This window comes from Oncorhynchus nerka, linkage group LG13 (genome assembly GCF_034236695.1).
Source record: "Oncorhynchus nerka isolate Pitt River linkage group LG13, Oner_Uvic_2.0, whole genome shotgun sequence".
NCBI classification, from domain to species: Eukaryota; Metazoa; Chordata; class Actinopteri; order Salmoniformes; family Salmonidae; genus Oncorhynchus; species Oncorhynchus nerka.
In genome coordinates this window covers 92,040,879-92,058,626 of record NC_088408.1, presented here as the reverse complement: position 1 = coordinate 92,058,626, position 17,748 = coordinate 92,040,879, and the positions used below count along the sequence as shown (strand labels likewise).

The following is a 17,748-nucleotide window of genomic DNA, read 5'->3' as shown; positions in this document are numbered from 1 at the left end:
TTTTTTTATCCAAAAATTAAAAGAGCGCCCCCTATATCGAAGAAGTTAAAATAATCTAGTTTATGAAATCAAATCAAATCAAATTGTATTTGTCACATACACATGGTTAGCAGATGTTAATGCGAGTGTAGCAAAATGCTTGTGCTTCTAGTTCCGACAATGTCGTAATAAGTAATTTAACCTGACAATTTCACAACTACTACCTTATACACACAAGTATAAAGGGATAAAGAATATGTACATAAAGATATATGAATGAGTGATGGTACAGAACGGCATAGGCAAGATGCAGTAGATGGTAGCGAGTACAGTATATACACATGAGATGAGTAATGTAGGGTATGTAAACATTATATTAAGTGGCATTGTTTAAACTGGCTAGTGATACATTTTTTACATCAATTTACATCAATTTACATTATTAAGGTGGCTGGAGTTGAGTCAGTATGTTGGCAGCAGCCACTCAATTCAGTTTGTCCGTGATATGTACGCCGAGGAACTTAAAACCTACTACCCTCTCCACTACTGTCCCGTCGATGTGGATAGGGGGGTGCTCCCTCTGCTGTTTCCTGAAGTCCACGATCATCTCATTTGTTTTGTTGATGTTGAGTGTGAGGTTATTTTCCTGACACCACACTCCGAGGGCCCTCACCTCCTCCCTGTAGTCCGTCTCGTCGTTGTTGGTAATCAAGCCTACCACCGTAAACTTGATGATTGAGGTGGAGGCGTGCATGGCCACGCAGTCGTGGGTGAACAGGGAGTAGGAGAGGGCTCAGAACGCACCCTTGTGGGGCCCCAGTGCTGAGGATCAGCGGGGTGGAGATTTTGTTACCTACCCTCACCACCTGGGGCGGCCCGTCAGGAAGTCCAGTACCCAGGGTCTCGAGCTTGATGACGAGTTTGGAGGGTACTATGGTGTTAAATGCTGAGCTGTATTCGATGAACAGCATTCTCACATAGGTATTCCTCTTGTCCAGATGGGATAGGCCAGTGTGCAGTGTGGTTGCGATTGCGTCGTCTGTGGACCTATTGGGGCGGTAAGCAAATTGGAGTGGGTTTAGGGTGTCAGGTAGGGTGGAGGTGATATGGTCCTTGACTAGTCTCTCAAAGCACTTCATGATGACGGAAGTGAGTGCTACGGGGCTGTAGTCATTTAGCTCAGTTACCTTAGCTTTCTTGGGAACAGGAACAATGGTGGCCCTCTTGAAGCATGTGGGAACAGCAGACTGGGATAAGGATTGAATATGTCCGTAAACACACCAGCCAGCTGGTCTGCGCATGCTCTGAGGACGTGGCTGGGGATGCCGTCTGTGCCTGCAGCCCTGAGAGGGTTAACACATTTAAATGTTTTTCTCAATTTGGCTGCAGTGAAGGAGAGTATGCAGGTTTTGGTAGTGGGCCGTGTCAGTGGCACTGTATTGTTATTTCGTCTGTCTGTGAGCAAGACATCCTGGTCCGCGACGGGGATGGTTTTCTTTTTGTAATCCGTGATTGACTGTAGAGACTGTAGACCCTGCCACATACCTCTTGTGTCTGAGCCGTTGAATTGCGACTCTACTTTGTCTCTATACTGACGCTTAGCTTGTTTGATTGCCTTGCGGAGGGAATAGTTAAAAGCAGTGGTTCGCGCTTTCAGTTTCGCGCGAATGCTGCCATCAATCCACGGTTTCTAGTTTGGGAATGTTTTAATTGTTGCTGTGGGTAATACATCGTCAATGCACTTTCTAATGAACTCACCGAATCAGCGTATTCGTCAATGTTGTTGTTGGACACAATGCGGAACATATCCCAATCCACGTGATCGAAGCAGTCTTGAAGCGTGGAATCAGATTGGCCGGACCATCGTTGAACAGACCTGAGCGCGGGAACTTCTTGTTTTAGTCTTTGTCTGTAGGCTGGAAGCAACAAAATGGAGTCGTGGTCAGCTTTTCCGAAATGAGGGCCTTATATGCATCGCGGAAGTTAGAATATGATCCAGGGTTTTACCAGCCCTGATTGTGCAATCGATATGCTGATAGAATTTAGGGAGTCTTGCAGCCTCAGGATATGTGGTTTCCAGTTTACATAGAGTCAAATAAAGTTTGTTCAGGGCCATCGATGTGTCTGCTTGGGGGTGAATATATACGGCTGTGATTATAACCGAAGAGAATTCCCTTGGTAGATAATGCGGTCGACATTTGATTGTGAGGAATTCTAAGTCAGGTGAACAGAAGGACTTGAGTTCCTGTATGTTGTTATAAATCAAGTTGTAAAACATACAGCGACGTTTCTGTCTATATAGAGACCTTCATCAAGCAGAGGGGCGTCAGGTACCCTAGTGGTTAAGAGCGTTGGGCAAGTAACAAAAAGGTCGCTGTTTAGAAGAGCTGACTATGTGAAGAATCTGTCGATGTGCCCTTGAGATGAACCTTACTTGCTCCTCTAAGCCTCTCTGGATAAGACTCTGCTAAATTACTATTAAAGAAAAATATTTCAAAGGCAGGTAGTCCCTCAAGGGTGTTATTTGTGTCGCTCTGGATAAGAGCGTCTGCTAAATGACTTAAATGTAAATGTAAATGTTAAAAAGCCTGTTTGGGGCATCCCGAGTGGCGCAACAGTCTAAGGCACTGCATTGTAGTGCTTGAGGCGTCACTACAGACCCTGGTTCGATCCCAGGCTGTGTCACAACTGGCCATGACCAGGAGTCCCATATGGCAGCTCACAATTGTCCCAGCATTGTTAGGGGGCTTTACTTGACTCATTGTGCCCTTGTGGCAGGCCGGGCGCTTGCAGGTTGACTTCAGTTCTCATTTGAATGGTATTTCCTCTGACAAATCGGTGCAGTTAGCTTCTGGGTTAAGCGGGCAGGTGTTAAGAAGCGTGGTTTGGTTGGTCATGTTTTGGAGGATGCATGACTTTGCCTCTAGTGAGCCCGTTAGGGAGTTGCAACAATGAGACAAGATCACAATTGGATATCACAAAAAAGGGGGTAAAATACTTATTTTTTCAAAATTCCACTTGCACCTGAAATTTGCATTAGAAGGTGAGGAGTGACACTCACTCTCTCCATTATAAAAATAATGTTTACTAAAATTCAAGTTTAAAGAATGTACAGTGACGTTTCAGGTCTACACAAAGACATTCATCAACCATAGCAGCTTTTCCTAATGCAAAATGGTTTATCTGTGCATTGACGTTCAAAGTAAAGACAGCCACTGAAGAGTTAGCAGTGATTGATTGGAGAAGGACAGAGTGAAGCCTGAAGAATTAGCAGTGATGGATTGGAGAAGGACAGAGTGAAGCCTGAAGAATTAGCAGTGATGGATTGGAGAAGGACAGAGTGAAGCCTGAAGAATTAGCAGTGATGGATTGGAGAAGGACAGAGTGAAGCCTGAAGAATTAGCAGTGATGGATTGGAGAAGGACAGAGTGAAGCCTGAAGAATTAGCAGTGATGGATTGGAGAAGGACAGAGTGAAGCCTGAAGAATTAGCAGTGATGGATTGGAGAAGGACAGAGTGAAGCCTGAAGAATTAGCAGTGTTGGATTGGAGAAGGACAGAGTGAAGCCTGAAGAATTAGCAGTGATGGATTGGAGAAGACAGAGTGAAGCCTGAAGAATTAGCAGTGATGGATTGGAGAAGGACAGAGTGAAGCTTGAATGTGTGATCACTTATTCACTGATCAAAATACTTCTAATCGGTCTGACGTGTTTATGACGTTGTTGTCTGATTTATTATTACACTGTATATCCAGTTTTATTAGGCAAAAAGGAAACGGTTATGCAGGTGTAGAAGCACGGTGGCTAGGAAAAACTCCCTAGAAAGGCCAAAACCTAGGAAGAAACCTAGAGAGGAACCAGGCTATGTGGGGTGGCCAGTCCTCTTCTGGCTGTGCCGGGTGGAGATTATAACAGAACATGGCCAAGATGTTAAAATGTTCATAAATGATCAGCATGGTCGAAAAATAATAAGGCAGAACAGTTGAAACTGGAGCAGCAGCACGGCCAGGTGGACTGGGGACAGCAAGGAGTCATCATGTCAGGTAGTCCTGGGGCATGGTCCTAGGGCTCAGGTCCTCCGAGAGAGAGAAAGAAAGAGAGAATTAGAGAGAGCATATGTGGGGTGGCCAGTCCTCTTCTGGCTGTGCCGGGTGGAGATTATAACAGAACATGGCCAAGATGTTACAATGTTCATAAATGACCAGCATGGTCGAATAATAATAAGGCAGAACAGTTGAAACTGGAGCAGCAGCACGGCCAGGTGGACTGGGGACAGCAAGGAGTCATCATGTCAGGTAGTCCTGGGGCATGGTCCTAGGGCTCAGGTCCTCCGAGAGAGAGAAAGAAAGAGAGAAGGGGAGAATTAGAGAACGCACACTTAGATTCACACAGGACACCGAATAGGACAGGAGAAGTACTCCAGATATAACAAACTGACCCAGCCCCCGACACATAAACTACTGCAGCATAAATACTGGAGGCTGAGACAGGAGGGGTCAGGAGACACTGTGGCCCCATTCGAGGACACCCCCGGACAGGGCCAAACAGGAAGGATATAACCCCACCCACTTTGCCAAAGCACAGCCCCCACACCACTAGAGGGATATCTTCAACCACCAACCTACCATCCTGAGACAAGGCTGAGTATAGCCCACAAAGATCTCCGCCATGGCACAACCCAAGGGGGGGCGCCAACCCAGACAGGATGACCACATCAGTGAATCAACCCACTCAGGTGACGCACCCCTTCCAGGGATGGTATGAGGGAGCCCGAGTAAGCCAGTGACTCAGCCCCTGTAATAGGGTTAGAGGCAGAGAATCCCAGTGGAAAGAGGGGAACCGGCCAGGCAGAGACAGCAAGGGCGGTTCGTTGCTCCAGAGCCAACACTAATGCTTAAGGTTAGGATTGGGTGAGGGGAAGCTGATCCTAGATCTGTACCTAGGGGAGCAGGAGAGTTAAACAGTTCCGGAGTGGTTAAGCCCTATCAGCTTATCTCCTCTCAGTGGTGAGTAACTGACCAGGCATTACATGCCCAGGAGAGCACAGGGACCATTGTTCCGGCTCCTCAACATTGTGGGGCTGAGACCTGGGCAACTCAGTGGCCCCTGTGGGTCTAAGCCCTTAGATCGCATTATCTACTAAGCTAACATGTGGAATTATTTTAAGATTAGCCATTTAGAATGATATTTTATGAATATTTGAATTCAGCCTTTACTTCTATAGCCCATAGAAATGCATTGAATAACACATTTGTAAATGGAAATTAATTGAGGTTTTGAAGTGTCTGTCCTATATCTGAGAGATATAAGAAAACTCAGGAATATTTTTTTGGACCCATGTTTGGCCACGTTATTCATGGCACTTTGGACCCATGTTTGGCCACGTTATTCATGGCACTTTGGACCCATGTTTGGCCACGGTATTCATGGCACTTTGGACCCATGTTTGGCCACGTTATTCATGGCACTTTGGACCCATGTTTGGCCACGTTATTCATGGCACTTTGGACCCATGTTTGGCCACGTTATTCATGGCACTTTGGACCCATGTTTGGCCACGTTATTCATGGCACTTTTGACCCATGTTTGGCCACGTTATTCATGGCACTTTTGACCCCCATATTTACAGCCCGTCCTGGGTTACCTTCAGACGACTCCCACTGAGCAAAACAACACCTTCATGTTCGTGAGAGTCTCCCCTTTCGATATTAGTGACATATTAGTTGGTAGCTCCAACTGTTCATGCTGGGCAGTCGGATTTGTGAGAAGTATTTGGTTTTAAATCTACTTAAGTATCATAAGTAAATGTAATTGCTAAAATGTACTTACAGTTGAAGTCGGAAGTTTACATACACCTGAGCCAAATGCATTAAACTCAGTTTTTCACAATTCCTGACATTTAATCTTAGTAAAAATTATTCCCTCTCTTAGGTCAGTTAGGATCACCACTTTATTTAAAAAATGTGAAATGTCAGAATAATAGAAGAGAGAATGATTTATTTTAGCTTTTATTTCTTTCATCACATTCCGAGCGGGTCAGAAGTTTACATACACTCAATTAGTATTTGGTAGCATTGCCTTTAAATTGCTTAACTTGGGTCAAATGTTTCGGGTAGCCTTCCACAAGCTTCCCACAATAAGTTGGGTGAATTTTGGCCCATTCCTCCTGACAGAGCTAGTGTAACTTAGTCAGCGTTGTAGGCCCCTTGCTCGCAACACACACTTTTTCAGTTCTGCCCACAAATGTTCTATAGTATTGAGGTCAGGGCTTTGTGATGGCCACTCCAATACCTTGACTTTGTTGTCCTTAAGTCATTTTGCCACAACTTTGGAAGAATGCTTGGGGTCATTGTCCATTTGGAAGACCCATTTGTGAGCAAGCTTTAACTTCCTGACTGATGTCTTGAGATGTTGCTTCAATATATCCACATACTTTTCCATCCTCATGATGCAATCTATTTTGTGAAGTGCACCAGTCCCTCCTGCAGCAAAGCACCCCCACAACATGATGCTGCCCCCCCGTGCTTCACAGTTGGGATGGTGTTCATCGACTTGCAAGCCTCCCACTTTTTCCTCCAAACATAACGATGGTCATTATGGCCAAACAGTTCTATTTTTTTTCATTAGATCAGAGGACATTTCTCCAAAAAGTACGATCTTTGTCCACATGTGCAGTTGCAAACCGTAGTCTGGCTTTTTGGTGGTTTTTGAGCAGTGGCTTCTTCTTTGTTGAACGGCCTTTCAGGTTATGTCGATATAGGACTCATTTTACTGTGGATATTGATACTTTTGTACCTGTTTCATCCAGCATCTTCACAAGGTCCTTTGCTGTTGTTCTGCACCAAAGTACGTTCATCTCTAGGAGACAGAACGTGTCTCCTTCCTGAGCGGTATGACGGCTGTGTAGTCCCATAGTGTTTATACTTGCGTACTATTGTTTGTACAGATGAACGTGGTACCTGAAGACGTTTGGAAATTGCTCCCAAGGATGATTCTGAGGTCTTGGCTGATTTCTTTAGATTTTCACATGATGTCAAGCAAAGAGGCACTGAGTTTGAAGGTTGAAATACATCCACAGGTAGCCTAGTGGGCGGCAGGGTAGCCTAGTGGTTAGAGCGTTGGACTAGTAACCGGAAGGTTGCGAGTTCAAACCGCCGAGCTGACAAGGTACAAATCTGTCGTTCTGTCCCTGAACAGGCAGTTAACCCACTTTTCCCAGGCCGTCATTGAAAATAAGAATGTGTTCTTTAACTGACTTGCCTGGTTAAATAAAGGTAAAATAAAAAATAAAAAAATAATAAAAAGTACACCTCCAATTGACTCAAATTACGTCAATTATCAGAAGCTTCTAAAGCCATGACATAATTTTCTGGAATTTACCAAGTTGTTTAATTAAAGGCACAGTCAACTTAGTGTAAGATAACTTCTGACCCACTGGAATTGTGATACAGTGAATTGTAAGTGAAATAATCTGTCTGTAAACAAACAAAAATCACTTGTGTCATGGATAAAGTAGATGTTCTAACCGACTTGCCAAAACTATATTTTGTTAACAAGACATTTGTGGAGTGGTTGAAAAACAGGTTTTAATGACTACAACCTAAGTGTATGTAAACTTCTGACTTCAACTGTATGTATCAAAAGTAAAAGTATAAATCATTTCCAATTCCTTATATTAAGCATACCATACAGCATCATTTTCTCATTTTAAAATTTACGGATAGCCAGGGGCACACTCCAACACTCAGACATCATTTAGAAACGAAGCATGTGCTTAGTGAATCCGCCAGATCAGAGGCAATAGGGATGACCAAAGATGTTCTCTTGTTAAGTGTGTGAATTAGGAAATGTTCCTGCCCTGCTAAGCATTCAAAATGTAGCGAGTACTTTTGGGTGTCAGGGAAAATGTATGGAGTAAAAAGTATTTTATTTTCTTTAGGAATGTAGAAGTAAAAGTAAAAGCTGTCAAAAATATAAATAGTAAAGTACAGATACCTAAAAAACTACATAAGTAGTACTTTCAAGTATTTTTACTTAAGTACTTTACACAACTGGGTTTTACAGACTATTTAGTTATACTTTGTTATATACCCTTTGTTGGCAATGACAGAGGTCAAACGTTTTCTGTAAGTCTTCACAAGGTTTTCACACACTGTTGCTGGTATTTTGGCCCATTCCTCCATGCAGATCTCCTCTAGAGCAGTGATGTTTTGGGGCTGTTGCTGGGCAACACAGACTTTCAACTCCCTCCAAAGATTTTCTATGGGGTTGAGATCTGGAGACTGGCTAGGCCACTCCAGGACCTTGAAATTCTTCTTACGAAGCCACTCCTTTGTTGCCCGGGCGGTGTGTTTGGGATCATTGTCATGCTGAAAGACCCAGCCACTTTTCATCTTCAATGCCCTTGTTGATGGAAGGAGGTTTTCATTCAAAATCTCACGATACATGGCCCCATTCATTCTTTCCTTTACACGGATCAGTCGTCCTGGTCCCTTTGCAGAAAAACAGCCCCAAAGCATGATGTTTCCACCCTCATGCTTCACAGTAGGTATGGTGTTCTTTGGATGCAACTCAGCATTCTTTGTCCTCCAAACACGACGAGTTGAGTTTTTACCAAAAAGTTATATTTTGGTTTCATCTGACCGTTTGACATTCTCCCAATCTTCTTCTGGATCATCCAAATGCTCTCTAGCAAACTTCAAACGGGCATGGACATGTACTGGCTTAAGCAGGGGGACACGTCTGGCACTGCAGGATTTGAGTCCCTGGTGGCATAGTGTGTTACTAATGGTAGGCTTTGTTACTTTGGTCCCAGCTCTCTGCAGGTCATTCACTAGGTCCCCCCGTGTGGTTCTGGGTCATTTTGACCCCACGGGGTGAGAACTTGCGTGGAGCCCTAGATCGAGGGAGATTATCGGTGGTCTTGTATGTCTTCCATTTCCTAATAATTGCTCCCACAGTTGATTTCTTCAAACCAAACTGCTTACCTATTGCAGATTCAGTCTTCCCAGCCTGGTGCAGGTCTACAATTTTGTTTCTGGTGTCCTTTCACAGCTCTTTGGTCTTGGCCATAGTGGAGTTTGGAGTGTGACTGTTTGAGGTTGTGGACAGGTGTCTTTTATACTGATAACAAGTTCAAACAGGTGCCATTAATACAGGTAACGAGTGGAGGACAGAGGAGCCTCTTACAGGTCTGTGAGAGCCAGAAATCTTGCTTGTTTGTAGGTGACCAAATACTTATTATTCTGAGAGAGAGAGAAAAGAAAATGAATTCTAATTGATAATTGCTCCTGTAAGTCGCTTTGGATAAGATCGTCTGCTTGATGTAAATCATGTTGATAAATCTTGCCGGTCCCTGTGTGTATTTAGGCCTGCTTTAAGTTTATTGTCTGTCCCTTCTCCAGAGGTGTGTCTTACCCTGCTACAGACAGACAGACAGACAGACAGACAGACAGACAGACAGACAGACAGACACCCCGGAACTCAATCGTTGTGTCAGTTGTTGTTGCTTTGTCTGCATTGCAATGCATCATGTCATGTTAGTGTGAGTGGAAGAATACTAGGCTACTAACCTTATGCCCCAACCTCTGCCTGCCTTTCTCTGGAAAGTTTCTAGTCAAAACTACAAATATCACGATTACAGTCATGTTGTCTTTAACTCGCCACTTAATCTCTCTCCAAATTCTTCCAGTCTGCCGTGCTGCTTCTTGCTGTGTGTGTGCTGCGCTAAATGAGCCAGACAGAGGTATTAATCTGCTCATAAAACCGAGAGGGTGTTTAACGTGGCTGTAAAAATAGAAAGAAGGGATTTAAAAAAGGAAAGGAAGACAGGAGGGCTGGTGATTTATAGAGGAGAGGAAGACTGGAGGGCTGGTGATTTATAGAGGAGAGGAAGACTGGAGGGCTGGTGATTTATAGAGGAGAGGAAGACAGGAGGGCTGGTGATTTATAGAGGAGAGGAGAGGAAGACAGGAGGGCTGGTGATTTATAGAGGAGAGGAAGACAGGAGGGCTGGTGATTTATAGAGGAGAGGAGAGGAAGACAGGAGGGCTGGTGATTTATAGAGGAGAGGAGAGGAAGACAGGAGGGCTGGTGATTTATAGAGGAGAGGAGAGGAAGACAGGAGGGCTGGTGATTTATAGAGGAGAGGAGAGGAAGACAGGAGGGCTGGTGATTTATAGAGGAGAGGAGAGGAAGACAGGAGGGCTGGTGATTTATAGAGGAGAGGAGAGGAAGACAGGAGGGCTGGTGATTTATAGAGGAGAGGAGAGGAAGACAGGAGGGCTGGTGATTTATAGAGGAGAGGAGAGGAAGACAGGAGGGCTGGCTGGCAGTGGCTCGGGTGGTCGATGTCCTTGATGAGCTTTTTGTCCTTCCTATGGCATCGGGTGCTGTAGGTGTCCAGGTGGGCAGGAAGTTTGCCTCCGTTAATGCGTTGGGCAGACCTCACTACCCTCTGGAGAGCATTGCGGTTGTGGGTGAACAGGGAGTACAGGAGGGGGCTGAGCACGCACCCCAGTATCGAGGATCAGTGAAGAGGAGGTGTTGTTCCTACCTTCACCACCTGGGGTTGACCCGTCAGGAAGTCCAGGACTCGTGTATGAACCGTTAAACTGGGACTCAACTTTGTCCCTATAGCAACGTTTAGCCAGCTTGATTGCTTCGTGAAGGTAGTATAACAATGGCCGAGAGTTTTAGCAGGGCAAGTACAACAATCAATAGAATTTCGGGAGCCTTTTCCTACAATTTGCTTTGTTAAAATCCTCAGCTACAATAAATGCAGCCTAGTCCAGTGAAGTTCTTTGAGGGCCGTCATGGTATCCATTTGGGGGGGGGGGGGGATATAGACCGCTGTGGCTATTATAGACAACAATTCTCTCTGGAGATGGTACGGTCTGCATTTAATTGTGAGATATTGTAGGTCGGGTGCACAGAAGGACTTGAGTTCCTGTATGTTATCACAGTTACACCATAAGTCGTTAATCATAAAACATATACCTCCACCCTTCTGCTTCCCGGAGAGATGTTTGTTCCTGTCAGAGCAATGTACTGAGAACCGAACTGGCTTTACAGAGTCAGACAGTATATCTCCAGAGAGCCATGTTTCCGTGAAGCAGAGTATATTAAAAGCGTGGGCGAGACACAGGGTGTAGAGAGAGACCTGCCCTGTGTTGGACCAGGACATTTGGGGTACGTTCCAAATGTCACCCTATTCCCTATATAGTGTAACATTTTTAACCAGTGCTATGGTCTAAAGTAGTGCACCATATAGGGAATAGGGCTATGGTCTAAAGTAGTGCACTATATAGGGAATAGGGCTCTGGTCTAAAGTAGTGCACTATATAGGGAATAGGGCTATGGTCTAAAGCAGTGCACTATATAGGGAATAGGGCTCTGGTCTAAAGTAGTGCACTATATAGGGAATAGGGCTCTGGTCTAAAGTAGTGCACTATATAGGGAATAGGGCTCTGGTCTAAAGTAGGGCACTATATAGGGAATAGGGCTCTGGTCTAAAGTAGTGCACTATATAGGGAATAGGGCTCTGGTCTAAAGTAGTGCACTATATAGGGAATAGGGCTCTGGTCTAAAGTAATGCACTATATAGGGAATAGGGCTATGGTCTAAAGTAGTGCACTATATAGGGTATAGGGTGCCATTTGGGATGTAAACTTGGTTAGTGAACCCTCAATGCTGGCCTTTTGCAGCTTGTCCTGTCCGTCTTTCATCCTTACGCTAACACCATCTGAGGCATCTCTCTCTCTCAAAATAACACATGCTGTAGTCCCTAGGTTTTAGGTCTTAACATCCAGAATGCACCAGTGAATGTGTGCTAACAAGATGTCTTCAAGCATCTGTTCTAGAACTCTCTAGAACTCTGTGTGTCAGAGAGTTTGATGTCTCTCTCTCTCTCTCTCTCTCTCTGTCTCTCTCTCTCTCTCTCTCTCTCTCTCTCTGTCTCTCTCTCTCTCTCTCTCTCTCTCTCTCTCTCTCTCTCTCTCTCTCGTTCTCTATCTGCCCCCCTCTCCCTATAATAGGCTTTGTTCTGGCCTACAGTTGGATGACACAATTCCTATTTGAGACAATAGCTTTGGGTTAGAAATTAGTTGGATATTGTATAGGTTCTCTCTAATATATTTCACCCCTAGAACATAGAAATTCAATGAAAGTATTACAATTTGAACCATAATAAAACAAAGCATTCTGTAGCCTAATGGATGTTTTAGTCTTGAGGGTAGTTGTGTTTCCTCAAATATGATCATTCTTCACACTGTTTTCAGTGCTTAATTACAGCATAGTATTTCTTACATACAAAGTGTTTAGAGAACAGACAGTTGCGTTTTTGCTTACAACCCAACGCCCTCCAGGACAGTGTCAGCTTCTCTTGTCAGCTCAGGCCATGTTGTCAGAATTGGACTTTTGTAGTCCATATTGTATCACTTTACTAGGTGTCCATTCTGATGCTGTGTGTATCACTTTACTAGGTGTCCATTCTGATGCTGTGTGTATCACTTTACTAGGTGTCCATTCTGACGCTGTGTGTATCACTTTACTAGGTGTCCATTCTGATGCTGTGTGTATCACTTTACTAGGTGTCCATTCTGACGCTGTGTGTATCACTTTACTAGGTGTCCATTCTGACGCTGTGTGTATCACTTTACTAGGTGTCCATTCTGACGCTGTGTGTATCACTTTACTAGGTGTCCATTCTGACGCTGTGTGTATCACTTTACTAGGTGTCCATTCTGATGCTGTGTGTATCACCTTTAGCTCTTATTTGACCTCAGCCTCAGGAGACCTCCTCCGCTCTGTCATGTAGACTTTTACCCACTATCTCAGCTAGATATCTCAGCTAGATCTAAACTAGCTTGCCCAGACAATGCACATACTCTAGATTCCAACACCCACTCACAGCAACTCAGTCCCCCCATCCTTCTACTCCTACTTCTCTCCCCCTCACCCCCATCCTTCTCCTCCTACCTCTCTCGCCCTCACCCTCATCCTTCTCACCCCCTCTCATCCTTCTCCTCCTCCCCCTCTCCCCCTCACCCCCATCCTCCTAAATCTCAAACAGAGGCCAGAGAATTCCAGTGTGATGATGTTAATTTCGTGCTGGTGTGCGTGTATGAAGTGTATGATCTCTGTGAGACACAGACGCATCATGGGATTTGTAGTAAATGCCAAATGCAGCGTGTGATTGTTAGTTTAGAAACATATGTCATGCTGAACTACATAGTTTAAACCCCCTGCTCTCCTCTCTGTTTCCTGTAGTGCCTGGTAACCTGGGCTGTTTTAAGGACAGTGGTGACCCTCCCACCCTGACAGGGAGCAGTCAGACCTCTAACAAACTCACCGTCCAGAACTGCATCAGCTTCTGCCGTAAACAGAGATACATGGTAAGACAGAGATACATGGTAAGACAGACGACACTATGGAGATGTATCGACCGTCCCAAATGGCACCTTTATGCCCTACATAGTGCACTCGTTTTAAATCAGATTTGACCATGGTTTGTTGATCATTCCTGATGGCAAATGGTCATATTGCCAGGGGGGGATGCTGTCTTTCTTATTTTCTAGACCAGTGGTCACCAACCTCAAGATCACTTTCTGAGTCAAAATGCTGAGATCTACCGCTCTGAATTTTTATTAACATGACTTAAAAAATTTAAGCAACATTAACCAATTAAAAACAGTACTGTAGCAATGAGAGTTGTTCAGTAACCTATAGGCCCAATACATTATCACCACATACTGGCTTAGCTTGAATTTATCTGCCAATGCACTGTGGTTTGGGTCATTTTTCAATATTATATTTAAAAATTTGAGGTAGGCTATATGACCACACCGGTAATAGACTCATTGTTGTATTACTTGTGAGGCACAGCTGAGTGAGCATACATTTAAATCATTTGCTTTTTTTTTATTTTGCTGGGCTGATGGTGCCTCCATCTGATGGTCAGTCTCCGCTCTCCCTTTCCCTCCACTGACACTGACCAAAGAGGGACACCGTCTTCCAGCTGATGGCGGAACTCGAGTCGCACCTCATTATTTCTGCCTCATGCACAAATTCATGTTGTTACTCCTATGAACAGAGAAAGTGAAATATTCCTCAATATTAAAAAAGACCCAAGCCGCTACTAATAACAACAACGCAAGCCTATAGATACACTTTCCTACACTTCATTACTGCTGCACTGCTTGTTGTAGCGCTGAGTGGAAATAGGAAGAACGTGCATTTTATAGCTTATAAAAGTGTTGACAGGGCTGAGGAAGAACTTAAACATGAAGTCACTCATAAAAACAGCATCTCTTTGCTGTATTCGTTGACAGTCTCTCCCTAGTCATGGTTTTAAACGTTATGAAATCTCACAGTATCAATTTTGCCATAGCTTCACCACTCGCGTCGCGTGGGTGAGCGTTGCAAAATAAATGTAGAAATCTATATGATTCAATTATTTGTCTTGTCTTTGGCATCATTAAACTGAAGACTGTTATTTTATCAATTCTCAAATCAATTCTCTGTAATTATTATTATGTGATTAAACTAATCATGTAAATGTAATTAACTAGGATGTCGGTGCACCAAGGAAAATCTTCAGATTACAAAGTTATAATTATCCTAATATAACTTAGAGGAATATTTTAATATCTGTTCAATTAGTTCTAATTAATGAATTATTCTTTACCTCACGTTAGTCTCATTCCAAACGTCGTAAATTGTTGATTGTCTGCACGAACCCAGTCTTCACTATGAATCATCCATACATCAATTGTCTCAATCATTTATTTATTGACTAACTTGTAATGGGTGCATGCTGGTGGAAGGGAAGTCAGGCGCAGGAGAGTGAACTTGGTTTTAACGGAGCAGTTTAATAAATGCTAAAAACCTCAGAAAACCAATATATACAAAAATAATATAGAAGGGTACAAAACCCATCGCACACCAGAACATGACTTGCACAAAACATACAACAAACAATCACAGACAAAGACATGAGGGGAAACAGAGGGTTATATATACAAGATGTGTATTTGGGATGGGATTGAAACCAGGTGTGATGGAAGAGGGGATACACATGACTCCTGGGAAGTGCAGCGTCTACCAGGAGATCTTTCGCACAATTGCCCCGTCGATGAGGTGGTAATTGAGTCGCCTTCTTTTTGAAGAAGGCGAGCGCCAAATCGGCTTATTCAGGGAGAATGCGCACGGTGGAGACCTGGTCTGGACTTTCCACCGTAGTAGCACCTACGGAAACCCCTAAATGCCTACCTGAGCACTCTCGCGACCATCCCGTGAGAGCCCTCTGTGACCAAGAAACAGTGGGGTTATGACAAGCTAACCAGGGTAGGCCCAGCACCACGGGAAACGCAGGAGAGTCAATAAGGAAAATACTCATTCTCTCCTTGTGACCCCCCTGCATTACCATGCCCAAAAGAGCGTTGACCTCCCTAATCATCCCTGACCCTTATGGTCGACTATCTAAGGTGTGAACGGGGAAAGGCACATCCACGGAAGCAATTGGGATCCCTAAACTATGGGCTAACTCTCTATTAATGAAATTCCCAGCCGCACCTGAATCGACGAGCACCTTATGCTGGGAATGCGGGGAAAACTGTAACAAACACGGGCATCGGAGAGGTGGTGCGGGGGGATGGAACCACTACACCCCACTACACCCCCACTACACCCCACTACACCCCACTACACCCCCCCCTACACCCCACTACACCCCCACTACACCCCACTACACCCCACTACACCCCAATCTGAACGTCCGCGAGTATCCAGCAGGTTGTCCAGCCGGATGGACAGGTCCTCCTGCTGGTCAAACGTGAAGGTGGTGTCTCTGCAGGCCAGCTCTCGAGTTTGGTGCGGGGGCACAAAATACATTTATGCACGATGGCACACATGCTCAGCCATTTTGGGTTCTGTGTTACGCCTCCTACGTTACTGCAGACTCGGTCATCTGAGCAGTCTGATTGGCCAGTGGAGGCATAGTGCACTTGATTTCTTCTCCAGGCCCACCGGGAAGGCAGAGTTTGTACCTTCAGATACATGAAATGGAAACAGTTTGCCTGTCCGGCGCGCAGGGCAGCTGAATTGGCTGCACCTACCACCAACAGCCCGAGATAAATAAAAAAAAATAGGAACACAAGGCTTTATCGTTGGGTGTTTTACAGAAATGTTTGGCGATCGACTAGAAATGCCTTGGAGATCGCGATCGACTGGTTGGTGACCGCTAATCTAGACTCTGTATTTCTGTGTTTATAACCATCCGCACATTTCAAATGAATTCAGTGACGCATCAAATGACGACCCATAACAGACAGCTGATAATATATGGTCTCACTGGTGCTGACCATGGTTACACTGGCCTTCTATTGTCTACTGACCATGGTTACACTGACCTTCTATTGTCTACTGACCATGGTTACACTGGTCTTCTATTGTCTACTGACCATGGTTACACTGGCCTTCTATTGTCTACTGACCATGGTTACACTGGCCTTCTACTGTCTACTGACCATGGTTACACTGGCCTTCTATTGTCTACTGACCATGGTTACACTGGCCTTCTATTGTCTACTGACCATGGTTACACTGGCCTTCTTTTGTCTACTGACCATGGTTACACTGGCCTTCTATTGTCTACTGACCATGGTTACACTGGCCTTCTATTGTCTACTGACCATGGTTACACTGGCCTTCTATTGTCTACTGACCATGGTTACACTGGCCTTCTATTGTCTACTGACCATGGTTACACTAAACATTGGCAGGTGTTTGTGTTGTGTGTGAACACATCCGGTTGGACCTGGGTCAGACCCGTCCTTCAGACGCCCTCTGCGCTGATGAGCAGTGACAGTCAGTCTGTGTGTGTGTCTTGTGCGTGCATGTGTGCCTGTCTGTGTGTGTGTGTGTGTGTGTGTACCTGTCTGTCTGTGTGTGTGTGTCAGTTCCTCTCAACAGATGACACTGATGTGATGTGATGTAGTATGGTGTGTTGTGATGCAATGTCAACAGCCTGAGACCGCCACATCTATATGTCTAAACCAACTACACTAGTCAGTCAGTGAGTCAGTCAGACAGTCAGTGATTGAGAAGCCCCGAGCAAACATTTTCTGCTCGCTAACGCAAAGGAATTCACATTGGGTTTTCATCCGAAGTCATTTCTCTTTTACCTGATAAATAGGTAATGATGAAGCAGTGATTCATGTCCCACAGCCTTTAGTTTTGGTTCGGTTGGCAGAGTTGGACACACACACACACACACACATAGGATCCTGGCTATATAAATTCCAGTTTCATGAGAACATTTTCAGAATGAGGGAAAGTGATGCCGTACCTTCGTATGAATTCATTTATGGGAAGAAACATTATATAATGGGCCTCTTTTAACGGGAGACACTGTGTGTGTGTGCATGTGTGTGTGTGTGTGTGCATGTGTGTGTCTGCGTGTGTGTGTCTGCGTGCGTGTGTGTGTGTGTATGTGTGTGTGTCTGCGTGTGTGTGTGTGTGTCTGCGTGTGTGTCTGCGTGTGTGTGTGTGTGTGTCTGCGTGTGTGTCTGCGTGTGTGTGTGTGTGTGTGCGTGTGTGTGTCTGCGCGTGTGTGTGTGTGTGTATGTGTGTGTGTCTGCGTGTGTGTGTGTGTCTGCGTGTGTGTTTGCGCGTGTGTGTGTGTGTATGTGTGTGTGTCTGCGTGTGTGTGTGTGTCTGCGCGTGTGTGTGTGTGTGTATGTGTGTGTGTCTGCGTGTGTGTGTGTGTGTGT

At 44.7% G+C, this 17,748-nt stretch overlaps 1 protein-coding gene across 2 annotated transcripts in view; it reads left to right on the top strand.

Annotated features, from left to right (window-relative positions):
• LOC115123772 (kremen protein 1-like) overlaps window positions 1–17,748 on the top strand; it is a 139,780-nt gene that overhangs the window by 107,153 nt on the left and 14,879 nt on the right. For both annotated transcript variants that reach the window (XM_065026823.1, XM_065026824.1), the window contains exon 4: window positions 13,247–13,371. In XM_065026823.1, coding sequence (XP_064882895.1) covers window positions 13,247–13,371 — 125 coding nt within the window. The remainder of the gene's footprint in view (window positions 1–13,246; window positions 13,372–17,748) is intronic.